General features: G+C 39.9%; 1 protein-coding gene across 5 annotated transcripts in view; it reads right to left on the minus strand.

The window, feature by feature from the left end:
• Positions 1-16407, minus strand: part of cadm1a (cell adhesion molecule 1a) — a 454047-nt gene that overhangs the window by 125360 nt on the left and 312280 nt on the right. For all 5 annotated transcript variants that reach the window (XM_063486068.1, XM_063486069.1, XM_063486071.1 and 2 more), the window contains one exon: positions 3306-3452. In XM_063486068.1, the coding sequence (XP_063342138.1) occupies positions 3306-3452 (147 nt within the window). The remainder of the gene's footprint in view (positions 1-3305; positions 3453-16407) is intronic.

Raw genomic sequence — 16407 nt, forward strand, 5'->3', positions numbered from 1 at the left:
CACAATCAGCCAGGTTCCGGGTGAGCTCATTGTGAAACCTGGCCCCACCTTATCATGCGATTTCCTGAGGTCAGATGGCCCAGGATGTGAGTGGGCGTTAAGGTGTCTGGGAAGGGATCTCAAAACTGGATTATAGATGGCAGACAATTGGTGTCGTAGCCCCGCCCTCTGTTCAAAGATGGTCGCTCACAGTGGACATAGATGGCTTCTTTCACTCCTCTTTCAAACCATCTGTCTTCTCTGTCCAAAATGTGAACATTGGCATCCTTGAAAGAGTGACCTTTGTCTTTTCGATGCAGATGGACTGCTGAGTCTTGTCCCGTGGAGGTGGCTCTTCTATGTTGTGCCATGCGTTTATGAAGTGGCTGCTTGGTTTCTCCAATGTAAAGGTCTGGGTATTCCTCGCTACACTGTACAGCATACACTACATCGTTAAGTTTGTGTTTAGGAGTTTTGTGTTTGGGATGAACCAGTTTTTGTCTGAGTGTGTTGCTGGGCCTGAAGTACACTGGGATGTCGTGCTTGGAGAAGACTTCCTGAGTTTTTCCAATACACTGGCTACATAGGGGATGACAATGTTGTTGCGATTGTCTTTCTGGTCCTCCCTAGTTGGTGTCTGATCTTCCTTTCTCTGCAACTTTGCTGACTTGATGAAATTAGGCACAAAGTGCACAAAGTTTGGCACAAAGTGCCTAATCTTTAAGAAATACTAATTAATTAATTAACTAATTAATAAATATTCCGCTGTGGCAGATTCCTACATATCAAACGAAAATACAAACTGCTTTGAAAACTGACTTTTTCCACTTTTCCATGGAGTGCTGTTTGCAATGCATCGCTCATTTTTAGTCACATCTGTAAATCTTTGTACAGGGAAGGATGTTAATTTTCGACCCAATTCATTCTCTGAAAGAGGTAATAAACAGGTGAAAATGACCCAAATGCATCACAAACTGTGGGCTCTAACTTGTGAATGATGCAGTGAAGGGTCAGAGGGTCAGATTAGGGTTAATCTTTTCACACCGGAGTGTGTCTTCTCCTCTCCATCAGCCTATCACAGCAGCTGCGTTAGTATGCAAAGCCAACAAACCATGTGTGTAATTTCTGCAGAATGTTGCAGAGAGCAGTCAGGTGCTTAGCTGCAGTTCAACAAGATGAAAGACACATCTGCAAATCTCACTTTTGCAGAGAATTCTGATGCCACTGCTGAGATTGGTTGACACACAGCATTTCTTTTCTATATTGAAACGCTGGAACAGAATCGTTCCTGATTATCCTGCCCATGCAGGATGTCATCTGTCTGATAATCCCCCGCCCCACATCCAACCTGCCAAATTTACCCCGGTTATAATCATAAGTTACAATAATGAACAAACAATCTATTTTGTTATTATAGCACTCAATTGATTGTATATTACAACTGGATACGCAATTCAATTCAATTTTATTTGGCACCTTGAATTCAAACACCCATAGAGCAGACTGCAAATGTGTGCAGCCAGTTGTCAGCAGTCGATTGTGGTCTTGATCCTGTGCTGTTACGTTACATAGCAATCCAGTTAAATTCATCTAAGCAAATTTGCATCTCCTCTAGTTAACAGCAAAGCATCCTGGTATATTTCAGGATGATGCCAGGCTGTAGAAGCAGTAAATTATCTGTAGAACGCAAACAAGCTTTCATCAGCTAAAGCTGCTGTTTGTTAGACGTCTCTTCGATAAGTGATTGGGGTATGTGATTTCAGACAACCATTTCTAATGGTTGAGAAACACCCTGTCTTTAAGAAACTTCATCTAAAAATATTGCTTACTCGGGTGAAGGGTGAAGTTGGGTAATGCAGCAGCGACCAGACACCAATGACCCGAAACATGTTAGTAAATCTAATATAGAAAGAAAAAATTTGGGGGGGGAGTAGTCCATGAGTCCTAACACAGTCAGAGACCAGAAATCCAGAGAGCCAGTCACACGAAACATCCTACAGCAGAAGAAGAATTGTTCCTGAACTTTGTATCGGCCTGATCTGCTGCCATGGGAAACACTTTTTTGAGGTGTTTCCTTCTCAAAGGAGGTTTGACCAGTTATTAAATCTGAAGGTTCACTGACTTTTTCCCACAGCAGCGGGAATGTTTAAAGGAGGGGTGCTGAACTCAATTTCACTGAGGTCCACACTGGGGAAGGGGGATCACTTTGAGGGTCAAACATATGTGAATTATTTTTATTTTGTTTAATTTTCTGAAAAATAAAAAAAAATATCTTAATAATATTGTTCTATTGTATGTTCCACATAAAGGCTTCCAAAATAACTAAAAATCAAGAAGCTGTCTAACCATGGTATATCTTAGTCATAAAGAAAATGAATGATCTTTGATTTTCCCATGCGTCATACACCCTAGTCTTCTGGCATGAAATCTGATGCACATAGAAAATGTAAAATACTGCTGTTTTTATAAATGTTCTCTTTAAATGGACAACCTGACATTTACTTTGCTATGACTACACTTGTCCTAATACCTTCATCACTTTGAGGTTTGGAGAATTTGTTTGTAGCTCCGTGCCTTTTATCATTACACCGCAGACTGTCCCGTGCCTGTAACCTCATATTTCTGCTGTTGCATTATTCCAATACGACACCGCACAATATACAAGATTGTCTCCTAGCATCTCTATTTCCTGAGGAAAAACACACAACTAAGTCTAACATTACTGCTGAAATCATCTGCCATCAACCATGAGCTAGCTTTAATTACTTTTGAGAAGGAGCACTTCCTGGATTTCGACCCACTTCTGTTTGAGGTACTGTTTGGAAGTGACACAGGCTCCCTTTTCAAAGTAAAACTAAAATTCCTTTATTTTGATGGAGAGGTTGTGTAAAAAAAGATTATTCCATGTCGTGCCGGATTTAGTTGTATTGATGAAGGCTAATCGGCTAGCTCAAACAAAATGGAAAGAAAGGTAAGTTATTAAATATCTAAAATCTCCAATGAACTACCCTATAAAAACTAAAAGCCTGATTCTACCCAATGCTTGAATACTTAGCAACCAAAAGCAACAATAAAGTCCAATCAGCCTGTTAAATTCATGTTGGTATCTCATTATCTGAATGGACAACTCTCTTCGGCACGTCGCATTGTAATGTAAAAACGCTGACATTTAAAACTGAAATAGGCATCAGCTGCTTCACTAATTGATTTTCTTTTACAAAAAAAAGTCAATTTACTTTCTTACATCAACACACTCAAACACACAAAAATATAGCCTAATTAATAAAGAATGGCAGTGAAGTCATTCAAGGTTGTACAACACTCACGCCTCATGTCTCTGAAGTAGATTGTCTGTCTGTTGGGGTTGAGCAGCTGGATAACAGAGTCGTCATTGTTCTTCACCCGGCAGCTGATGATCGCCATCTCTCCCTCCACCACGGTCACGTTGTCTGTCACCAGGTTCTGACTCACCACTGGACAAAACAAAGACACAGACACAGAAATTACGTTAGCATATGTACATATATATAGATCTTCAAATATCGAACAGATGATATGTAATTCTACTTTTTTTGACCAACTGTTTTAGTGTAATGCAATATTTAATGAGTCAACATTCAGCAGGTGGTGGACCAAGCCAGCTTAATATGTGTCCAATAAACAGAACTGAGAAAGCTGGGAAACCGCTCAGCAAGCCCACGGGCTGTGAAAAATTGGTCACAGCCATCATTGGTCATCAGTAGCCAGTTAGACTTCTGCACTTCCTTGTTTCACAAGCAATATCTCTGCCTGAAGAATGAAAAATGGATTCTTTGTAGCTACTTGGTTTGAAAAACTACAGTAATAATGTCCCAGACTTTGCTGTGGGGTAGCATCTATTGTTGTGGCTGATGGTGGACCTTGAGTGGCTTTGGTTTATTTCTAAATGATTACTACAAAACCAACACTTGGCAGCTTGTCAGTGGTGGGTGCTAGTTATGTTCATCCCCGCAATATTTTTATTTGGTGAGATACAAACACACACACACACACACACACACACACACACACACACACACACACACACGACTGGATGCTCCAGGCTAAATGGAACCATGGACAAACAATAACAGGAAGTCAAAGCACAGAAGAATTCAACAAATTAAGAAAACGGATAACTAACTTTTTCAATATGATAGTCATGTTTCTGTAAGAGAATGAAGCACTGTCAAGTAGAGGTGTGGAAGGGTCTGCAGGAGCACACATTAATGTACTTCTATCAAACCTGTTTCCTAGAAATTACGTTGTACTGCAACAGTAGCTGCATTTTTAAGGAAGCATAATTGTAATCAAATTAGTTTTTCATTAGCATAATGAGGAAATGTTTTTAATTAAGACATCTGGCAAATGGGAAAAAAAATGTTGATAGTGAATATTCTCTGACAATATTTTTGCTTCCCCCCGAAATGTCATTTCTTGCATTACAATATCCGGTTACAGTAAATATGCAATTGTTAAACTTAAAGCCCTTAAAAGACAGCAGTGCATCTGAAAACATAGATTCACAGATTTAATTGCAGCTGCTGACTCCTACCTACGTTAAGGGATTTTATTTCTAACTCCACATACAGGCTTTGCTGTCACCACTGTACAGGGTTCATGCAACACCTCCAAGCAAGTATGATAAGGTTTATAAATATCAGTCGTTAATTTTAAAAAAAAAATGCCTCTGATTAAAACTGGGAAGTGGCAAAAAGGAAGGTAATGGTCAAACATTTTAGCTATGCTTTATAGACAAAAATACTGGGCCACAGCTCTTAATCTTTGGATTCAGCTGTTTTCAGTCCGATCCCTGCTAGTGTACAAAATCAAACACTGAATTTGAGTGTCGTAACAGGATCCCGACACAGCTACGAGTCACCTCTTACATATTCCACGATCAACTGTAAGTGGTATTATTGCAAAGTGGAAGCATTTAGATAGCTCAGCAATTAAGAGGCCAACCATGTAAAGTTACAGAGTGGGGTTGCTGAGTGCTGAAGTATATAGTGTGTAAAAGTTGACAAAACTCTGCTGATACTAAGAGCAGCACAAAAACTGTGCACCACGGCTTCATGAGAGGGGTTTCCATTGCTGAGAAGCTCTTGTAGATGTAATGTGTAGATGGCTTTGTTCATGTGGTATATATCCTGCATATCTCCATTATGCATTGTGGCTTTGAGTCAGCTATAACTGGCAGTATAGCTAAAGGCAACTTAAAGAAGCACATAAGGGCTATAACCACAAACTTCAGACAGAGTACATATTCAATTTCAACTCCCATCCACAGCAGACGGAGACAGAGTTCCAGTTCATTACAGTCTATCAATAGTAAAGCAGAAATTTACAGCCTGAAACCACCAGCAACAATGCAAGGCTGGCTGAAAATCTCAGCAGCTTCTTTGCCTGGTTTGCAAAGGACAATACAGAAGCCAACTGGGCTTGACCAAGTACAAGGACCTGATGGATTACGGGCCTGTGCCGACCAGTTTACAGGTATATTTAGCTTTAGTCTTATTAAGTGTATTATTCTGTTGTTACACATGGCTATCAACCTGCTTACCCATTCAAACACCATGACTAAAGTCATCAGCTTGTGAGAATAGGAATGTGGCCAACAAGACAAATTGTCTTGTTGGACAGTGAACAGCATGATGTGTATTAAAGGTAAGTGCAACCGCACCTTACTTAACCAAATTTTGAGCAGAAGGTTTGCTCTTTGTGCTGACTTTTCCAGCTGGTTACCTTTGAAAGTTTAATGATGGCCTTCATTGAGATTGAGCAAAAAAGCCTTCAGGACACTCGAAGGCATTACATCTACATCCCTTCCTTTATAACAGGACCACGAACACTGGATCTATATACAGTAGGAAGCATATCATGAGCAGCAGCGAGTGCTGATGACTCCATCTCTGTGTTTATACAAGGGGCATTAAGGCAGAGTGTTGACTGTAGGTCACCTGCATTTTGGAAGTGCTCGAAGCCAAATGTAGTACTTGTGCAAAAGTAGAAAGTGGAGTAGAAAAATGAAGTGAAGCCTGTGAGGTAGTTCAGTTAGTTCAACTCGAACTGCACTATTTAATACACACCCACTCCTTTCACATCATATACCCAACACATCCTCTTATATGGTGGTTTATACTGGAACTGCAAAACTGACATACACTGAATTTTTGTCTCCTGTTTTTGACCCCTCTATGCCAACAGAATCCACCTGTAACCGGGTGGTTATTTACTCAATACTCTCAAATTTCTATATGTCATATATGTGTGGGGAGTGACAAGCTTGAAGCCTGCACCTCAAACGTTACCTGTACTCTGCTGGAACAGAGGAGTGAGGCCTTTTTTTTAATAAATATATATATCAGACACACAGGAGATGTAAGACTGAAAAAACACGGCCCAAACTTTTTCTGTGCTGACACGGTTAAGGACAGAACAATAAATATTTCATGCATCTTTCTGCAGAGTAGCTGTGGGTAGCCTCTTTGTAAAGTTGCTACTGTACACTGGTGAACTCTGATGAACTCAGTGCAGACACGCCATGATTGAAGGCCTTTGGGGAAAGTGCAATAACTGATCAATGTTTACTTATAGATTCACACTGCAGAGGGTGTGCATGCATGGAACATTTGCTGCTATACGGCACTGCATACATCTCCTTAGACATTACTCTGTTATGTATACCATTCCACAGAATATCTGAATTCGTGTTGGCACGGTAAACATCACCTGAGTGTCAGCAAGGATACAAGATCCATGGTTTTCTTCCACTGGGACACACTAGACCAGATAAAACAATAAACTGTCAAGCCTGACGCCCAACATATGTCAGACCGGACTATTTTCAGCCTGATATTGTGCAATCTGAGACCATCATCACCAGTCTCTGCTGGCCAATGCTGCTTTTGATTAGTTTTAATTTAATATAATGAAGGATCACACTGCAGCAGCATCGCACCTAATAAATATGACAGCTATTATAAACAGTTTAATAAGAGGCTACAACTTCCTAATGGGGTTGGGAGTTTCTAATAAATTATTTTTATAATTATTGAATTTATGCTTAATTCAAAATGAGAGCTGCTGATAATGTGCTAAGTTGCTGCTGTATATGAATACATCACATCGATATGCGGGGCTAAACAAATGTAAAATGCACGAATAAATGAACGCTGCTATTGTTGCTCCTCCATTACTCGCCATACAAAGGAGGCTGCTGTTTTGCCATTACCCTGATTGCAGTTCGAGAAACTATGGATAAAGTGTTTGAACCCCCCCACCACCACCACCATCGCCACCACCAGCCCATACTTCCCTCCTACATGGTGACGAAAATAGAATCACGAATATATCTTCTCAGTTAGGCTAAAAGGGCCGACTCAGGGGTGGAGAGGGGGGGTGAACAGTGAAGGAAACTGAAAGAACACAGGAAACATCAACTGCTAATTTGCATGCCTCAGTTGTCAAGCACCTCTAAATATCCCTGCCATTTAGAAGACAAGGAGGATGAGGTGGGAAGAGAGAAATTGCATCCTCTGATGCTGACAGATAAGGATAGACAGCTTAACAAACGAGATTCAAATCAGCATCCCTCGGTGGCCTGAACGCAGCCCTAAATAAATGAACCGCACTGTCTTTAATATTCAAGACCGAACCTCATTTTTCAAAGATGTTGCAGGGGTGGGTGGTAGGGTGGGCATCTGGTTATGATAATACTACTACTACTTGCGTACTACAAAATGCATTTCAAGACATCCGCTGAAGGTTACAAGGCAGCAGCAGGGTGCTGCAAGGTGCCTGCTAACTTGCGTTGTAAGTCACTGGAAGTAGCAGGAAGGACTTCAAACGGTGGCTGTCTTGTCAGCTGCTTAATTGTTCCTGTTGTGCAAAATAAACAAGTCTGACATGCTGGAAAACGGTGCAGGGAGGTGGAGGAGCTTTACACTAATTAATGGCCAACAACAACCATGTGCCACAGCCACCTACGACACCGCCAGAGGAGCTTTAGAAAAGTAGTCCTGACATTGGAGTGGACAACGGCTGTAAAAATCTAGAACGTGACGGGTTTTTTTCTTTTTTGCTCTAATGTTTAGAGAGGGAAGTGTGTCAGAAGGTCACCGTGAAGAACCAAGGAGAAATAATAATAACTTTCAAATCTATAAGTTATTCTCAGGTGCTTAAAGTTTTCTGGTTCCCTGCTCTTCTGAGTCCTAACTTGAAGTGATTTGTCCTGTGGAAAGTATTTACTTCTTTGTGAAATGGGAAAAAAATGTCTGTCTGTTTTGATCATTTTATCATAACCGTGTCACCCATTTGAGCCTAAAACAGCTGTTTGGATGTCACCGTGACATATGCATCAGAGTATCTTCAGGTGATCGTGGAATAAATATGCAGATTGGCCGTGTGCTTCTTCAGTACCTGTGAAGGATTTATATAATGTGCCTGTAAGCCCTTTTTGATGTGTGATAACTCATCAAGAAGTGTGACAAGTGTTGCAGCATCACGATTACCAAGTGAGGGGTAGGAGTAAAGGACTAATGATACCCTGCCTTCAAACAAAAGTCTCACACTGAAGCTTTTAGCGAGGTGCATTTAGCTACCACTGACAGTCCTGCAGCACAGTATGACAACAGTAGGAGATAAACTCTCATAACTGAAACAGACATTATGATAATGGCACATCAGAGATGGTGGGAGTGATATGTAATTGCTAGCCTGAGCTGCACTTAATGCATTTCCTCCAAATGTTTAAATCTATCACTTAATTTGCTTTTTCCATTAAAAAAGGAGCTCGTGCGTTTAGACACAAATACAAAAGCACTATTGCCATCCATTTGACCGCCGGACAGATGAAGAGACCAACAGTGTAACGACAGAACCCGAGCAAACAGCAGAGAGAAGTCAAACACAGGTTAGCAGTAAGCAGTTGAGAGGCACCATGGGGAAGTTGGAAGGCTCATTTCTTGGTCAGTTTCACAGCTGTGTTAGTATTCAGCAAAGCTTGCGAGTGCACATCTTTCCTATTTCCAATGCAATATATGACATATACTCGGAATAGTAGAATAATCTGCATGAATCTAGACCAGGGAACTGCCACTGTATAGGCATAAATCACTGCTTTATTGACCTGATATTCTCAGGCTTCACAGTCTGCAGCAGCTGCTGGAAAGTATAATATGATTATAGGAAAGCATATAATAATGACTGGAGAGCTCACTGACAATGATGAAATACTGTATGGTAGATTTTTGTTGACTGCTATCCTTAACATCCAAAAGATAATGGCTTTTAATAATTAAAAAATAACAAAAAATCTACTTAAAGGCTTTTTTGGAATGACAAATATAAATGAGCTTTATTCTGCTTCATTTTAACAATGTACCTTTCTCTTGGGGACTGATGGAAATTACTTAAATATCCCTTTGGTGCATTCCTAAATGATTAAATATTTCAAGAGGCTGCTTAAGAGTAATATTTTAAATGAAAACTTTAACTATCTGAGAAAAGCAACTTTAATTTCAGCTTCAGCATTACTGAGGAGGGCAATTTCACTGCTGGCTCATCACATACTGGCGATAAATGCACTCTGTACCCACTTTGTGTAATTTTAAATGTAAAGAGCATTCCTAAAGACTTCAAGAGACACCACTCAGTGTCTGAGATAGAGTCTGCCAGTGTCTGAAGTCAGAGGCAAATGTTTTTTAGCTGGTGTCATCACTGTTGCTGCAGTAAAATGGCGAGAAGCTGTGGTTATGTGTTTAATGTTGTGAAAAGAGGCATTTTGAATCCAAAACATTATATTTTTTTCTGCCACTGTAAAGCGTAAAAGTCAAAAAGCAAGACTGTGATTAATGCTCACAATGTCTGCTACAAATGCTGGTGTCACGACAGGAAAAACACAGATCAGAAACCACAGCACGACCAAAAATGACTGTGACAATATGCAATGAATTTGACTCGTTGGCAGTGACCAATCATTGTTGGTCACTGCCAATTCAAGTTGGTAATTACAGAAATTATACAGTGAAAGTATTATTATTATTTCATAACCAGAAAACAAACAGTTGCAACCCGTTTTTTGAGTCTCATACCGAAAGAGATGCATCATGAGCAAGTTGCGCTCGTTAGCACAGACTCTGATTGATTGCAGTGCGATGGCGGTGTGTCTGAGAGTGATTGCAGTCAGTCTGAACCGTAACTGTGCAGAGAAAGGTAGCCTGTGCAAACACCTTGCAATCAAAAGTGGTTGCCACAGGCTGTGAGAGACAAGTTAGTTACAGCAACTGCATGCAATCATTTGTAAAATGTAAAAAAAAAAAAAGATCCAGTGCTGTTACAGCCCCTGGCTTTGGAGGAAGTGGGCCGGCCTTCCTGTAAGGAAATTCAAGAGTGCCAGACCTCACAGACCATTGGCTGCTGGGGGATCCTCGGCATTCAGCGGACCAATGACGTGGCTGTCCGCATTATCCCGCGACTACAAAAGGCTAGGGATTCTTCACTTGAGGGGGACTCTTTGTTGTGAACAGACTGTGTAGGCTGTCCCTCCTGCCTCTGCGCCTCTGTCTATGTGTCGCTGCCCTTATGATTAGTGTTCTTTGTATTTGAACGTGGTATTTGAATGTGTTATTTGAACGTGTGAGAGTACGTTGGCTTTATTTACTTGCCTAGTGAGTCGCTTCACTAACGGTTTTCAGTTTCGGCAATAAACTTTGTTTTTTAATCTGATCGTCCTGGCTTTGGGCTCGTTTATGTTACCTCCCCTGTCGCCTAGCAGAGCCAGGTTGTAACTAGAGCAATCACTGGGAAACCATTGATTTTTCCTGGTCGCAAGGAGGTTTGCGTCCTATTTTTTGCCAAATGTGACTGAGACATAATACAGATTTTTTTTGTAGATTTTTGCAACCAATAAGCTATCCCAGAGCACAACCTGCACTGGTGAAAGGGTCTTCAGTGTGTCAAAATATGATCAATCCTGGTCTTGACCAAGAATTACTAAATGTGACAAGTTGGGAGGGCAAATGTGTGGTACTGGGACACTGGATATTGTATTAGACCACTGTGTGCTAAACAGGGCATTACCACTACCCGCCCCTGGCTCTATCGGCTAACTAATGTTGCAAATATGTGAGATACATACTTATTTGGAGTACATTTGGAGCACAGTGTTGTTTCTAGTAAAGATTGTGGTAGCCTGTGCAGTGGAAGGGATATATAGGGTAATGCATGTGGATGTGTATTGATAAATGTCTGTGCTATTTTATTTCTCAGTCTCATTAGAGAAGTCAAACCTGTAGCATTTGGATACTACTGCATGTGTAGTCTGAGCAATAACTATACCTTCAGCCAAAGCTTGAAACACCACAAGTATGCAAAGCTGCTACATGAAAGCTGAACAATAAATCAGTGTCACATCATCTGTCCTCTGTACCATCTAAGAGTGTTTCCTCAACGTGTCAATGGATTATAAATGGATTGAGCAAATGTGGAAGAGGAGGAATGGGGGAAAAAAGAACACCATGAGATAACCCCAAAATTACTGGGAGGACATGCAGAAAATTTTCCCTGTGCCCTTTCAGAGGTTATCAAAGTACAGCTCGGACACCGAGACTTCATCCTTTAATCAGCACTCTAGGAAAAAACTTCAAATTCAGTATGGGCCACACTTATGTTTTTTCATTGCTTGTCCTTTTTTTAAAGGAGGGCAAATAAGAAAAGATGGAGAAAAAATATTCTGACTGCAGGGCAAATCACCTGATCATGACTACTTAATGAACTAAAAAACTCCTTGATGTATTCTGATGTATTCCCAGGTTACTTGTTACCTGAATAATCTTCAAACATTACAGATTCCACCACAGTAGTTGCGTTTTAACTGCATATTAATAGCTCCACAGGGTTAACTAGTATAAGCAGGTAAATCTTAGCAACAACAGCAAAGCATACAGAAATTAAATCACACCAGTGACTATCCAGAAGGTCTAGAGAGGCAAATTATAACATATGACAAATGCAAACAGATATATTTAAAATAGTTGGAATGTGTCTTTTAAGCTCTAGCATGAACTAAGTAACATGTACATCTAACATTTGCTGCTTTGTCAATAGCCAGCAACATATTTGGCCCATGGCACTGAGAGGGGACAAGATTTAAGCCCATGGCCATCCATGTCAAAAAGTCAGAGCAGCCAATCCTAGATTAAAGTTGTCAGACAATGACACTCCACACTTCACTGTGCAAAGCTAGCCTCAGGCCCAAATTCACTAATACTGCCACGGAAGAGGGAAAAAAATGTCATGTTCCATTTGCCGAGGCTAACAGCTGCATATTTCCATTTGATTCGGAAAGAATTGTATGCATATTAAGTTAGGTCACAGCGATGGCCACCATGACAGTGATGAAGATTATCAACGGAAAATTAAACCCACTGTAATGCAGATATCAAAATGCATTGGAAAATGATCTTGGATATGTTCTTTGATTCACTCTCTGAGAATCGGTTTGTAGATTTTGTTCTGTACATAATGACACTTGTATACTGGATTGAAAGATAAAAAGGTTGCTGAAAAGATCAAATATTAATCCAAGAATCAGTCTGTCAATGTATCTTTTTTCCACATATCAGCTCTCCCTGTGGTGATATTAGTAGTAATAGTACTGCTGTTGCATTTTTTATCAGCTCCGGTATTAAACATGCATTTATTAATGCCTTGTTTTAGTCAGGAACATGACGCAACGTACAGTAATCTTATACAACACGGTACATTTTATATATAGTTATATATATTTAACATTTGTGTGCCGTGACGCTCTCAGCACAGCTTGCGATCACTGCAACCAATCGAGAGATATTAATTTCCCTTTGACATTCAGAAGGGCTGCGTGTATCTGAGTACATGCTTAGTGAACAGCATACAATCATTTTCTTCTATTTTCTTGGTGGGGTTCCTGCTGATAAAATGACAAATCTTTGTGCACTGGCCCATACAATATGCGTGTGGGAGAGTGTGCTTTTGTGCGAGGCGCAGAAAGAGTGACTGTGTTCGTGTTTTGCACTTGCTCGATGCGAGCGGTCCTGTCTGATTACATGTTTCCACAGATGCGCATGAGCACGATTGATTATGAGTCTCTGTGTTGAATGCACAGAGATGATTTCTGAACATGTGTATAAGTACAGCGATATCAGCTCTGAGGTCATTCTTTACGACCATAATCAGTACAGATCACAGACGCTAATGATGCTCAAGGAAGTACTGCAGAGCAGTCTCGGGTTAAGTTTGGTCTTTGTACGTTCTGTGAGGCCTGCCATGTATAAATGATAAATGGAATATACTTTCTAATAGCTTTTTTTTCTCCTGTCACAAGTAAAAATGCAAAAAAAGAAAATGCTCAGCAGGACAAGAAATAGAGGCACATCCATGTTCAAACAAATATAACAGCTCATTGTTCACCTTGGTGCATGCAGATATGCAGACATTTTAATTTTTTCTGCTTGAATTGCTACCTTTTGCCTCATTTTGCTGAAACACATATTATTTATTATCACTGATGACAGAAATACATTAATCAATGTTGGAAAAAGAAGCAGAGAAATTGGATTAAGACAAGAAGACTTTCAGACATTCTCTCTCCTCTACTTTCAGACCAGCAGCCAGACCAAACACCGCTGCAGACGGTGTGATCCTACCAGAAGAGACGAAAAAGAGCCAACCCAAGTTAGCTTAGATTAAAGGTTTTTCCTCTACTTGGCCATCTTCTGGGTATTGACCTGTTGTATTAAAAACTACTGGATAGGCAGTTAAAATGGATGAATGGATTATAGGAAAATAAAATTAAGAAATAGGAAATCAGAGACTGTTCATGCACTTTTAGATAGATTAAGAATCTGCACGGTCATAACACAAGACACTAGTGGGAGGTTTCTGTGTTTTACGTTACTGATGCTTGGTCCATAATTTTTGTTCGTTACTGCAGTTTAAATCCCTCCAGCTGCAAATGCTAGAACATGAAAAGTGCATGACCCAAGACCAAAAGGCTCTGGAGTGGGTTATTAAGACCAGCTAGAGTGCCATTGTGGAAATGATGAGGTGGTGAGTCCAAAGAATTCCCCACCACTGCCTGTTATTAAGTTACTGGACGTAATTAGGCAAATTCAGTAATTTATTTATGTTTTTGCATCTTTTACAAGTGGCCCTAAGGGACTACTTATGATGTGTGTTTACACATTCGTCATGTCGCATGGTTACTTAAATGATCTTCAAACTCAAGTTTTAAAAAAGCACCAGGACAGCCCAACTTACATAAAGGAGAAAACAAAGAGTAAATGGTTTTTGACACAGTATGAAATTAGTAAATTTAATGTAGAAAACATCAATTTTAGCCATTTGCAAAAACTCTCTAAAGACTATAACGGATTATAAATCCACTTTAATATAGGAGTGGCTATAAATGATGACCAGCAATCGCTCCAGAGTGCTTTTAGTGATGGAAATGCAGAAATTCAACAGTATGCGCTCTAAATGCCCCAAATACATGATTAGCAAGTCACCTTTGTAACGTGAAGAAACCAAGAAGCAACCAAGCTCTGCAACTTTAAATCTGATTATATGTCTATACTGATGTGATTTTGCTCATATAAACCAGTTCATTTGGAAGAAATAAAATAGACTGTAAGCAAAAAGTAGCCAACAATTCCCCATAGCTCAGAAAAATTAAAGCATTCATGTGTGTATAACTGCAGTATGGTAAATGGACTGGTACTTAGGTAGCATTTTTCTACTCCGAGCACTCAAAGTGCTTCTATGCTTTAAAGCACTTTGTAACTATCACACATACTCCAAATGCTATTGCACTGAGAGTGTTTTGGGGTTAGGTATCTTTGCCCAAGGACACTTTGACATCCAGACTAGAGGAGCTGGGGATCGAATCATCAGCATTCCAATTAGTGGTCGACCCGCTCTATCTCCTCGGCGACAGCAGTGGATACTTATGGGTAATAATTTTTCTGTTGATCTGTTTTCTTTTATAACCTACTTTGTCCACACTGGAGGTTTGTTCTTTTGACCTCCTGCTTTTCAGACATCTTTGTAAAGACAATGTTCTCAGTGTTCCCAGACCGTGTAATTACTTTGTGGCACGATAGTTACAAGAGACAAAAAAAAAAAAAAAAAAGCTACGACTTTGCTTTTCATATTTGAAGTGAGTTGAGTTTGGAGCTTGTCATTCCAACCAGCACTTACTGTGTGAATGCTGTGTTAGTACAGCCGACTGACGGCTAGAGGCAGCCGAGAAAAGGTCAAGATCCTTGTACAGCCTGACCACTTCAAACAGTGGAATCCCTCTTGGCAAGGATTTGAAGGAGGCAGTTCACTTAATCTGTCTGTAAACCACGGCTGTTCAGAGGGAATTTCAAATATATGACATACAGAATTTATGGGAGACGATCCCATTGGTCAGTTTAGAGATGAGACTTAACTATCAGAACACTGTTGCGAATTGTTAACAGCATGCAGCAGACACAGAGATTGTATGTAATGGTCACTGCCCCAAAATAAGCTATAACAAGGTAATCTGTCATTTTTAAAAGAAAGACATGTTGGATAAAAATAAAATAGATTGATTTTGAGTGTATAGAAAACACACTTCTGCCTAAATGCAGGTGGGCATGATGTTTACAACTGAAGAAATCAGCACAGAATATATGTTTGTGTGTGTGCTTTCCATTTAAAATAATTCTTTTTATTATATATCATATTTGTGAGGTGTTCACAAATTTGTATTGTTCTATTAGCGAGGCTTTTTTGCTATCTTATTATTTGTTTATGGGTTATACTGAGCAGTGAACGGTTTTATAGAGCCCTAGTGGGTGGCACATTACGATGCAGCACCAACATGAATGTCATTAACTGAAAATAAACAGCTGCAGTTTCTCAAATTCACAATCCTGAGTGGAGTAAATTAATCCTAACAGCAATGGGACCATTACAGAGGTGAATGAATATTTTCATACTGCCACGGTCCTGAATTTGTGCAAGATTTAAGGTGGGCGTAGTGTATTGTGCAAGTTATTGCAAGTGTCACTCGTTTCCAAAATGTGTATTTCAGGTTTTATCGGAAGATCAGATCATCAGAACAGATCTTTCATTTTAAATGACTGTTTAAAAACAGCGTGCTAAGTCATTGGCAAACATAATTAAGCTGCTTCTGGCTTTTTGAATCATGTATCTTTGAAATTACTACAAGCACTTTTTCAAGAAGAAGAAATACATCACGTGCCACCTGACTTATATGTAGGCTTAGGCTTTCGAGTTTCAGGATCTTGGTTCATATTTTCCTCCTGTTCATGAATCACATCATTTTGCCAGCATCCAAATTTCTTTCATTAAAGGCTCATTTTTGCAGTTCAGCAG

This window comes from Pelmatolapia mariae, linkage group LG10_11 (assembly GCF_036321145.2).
Source record: "Pelmatolapia mariae isolate MD_Pm_ZW linkage group LG10_11, Pm_UMD_F_2, whole genome shotgun sequence".
Taxonomy (NCBI): domain Eukaryota; kingdom Metazoa; phylum Chordata; class Actinopteri; order Cichliformes; family Cichlidae; genus Pelmatolapia; species Pelmatolapia mariae.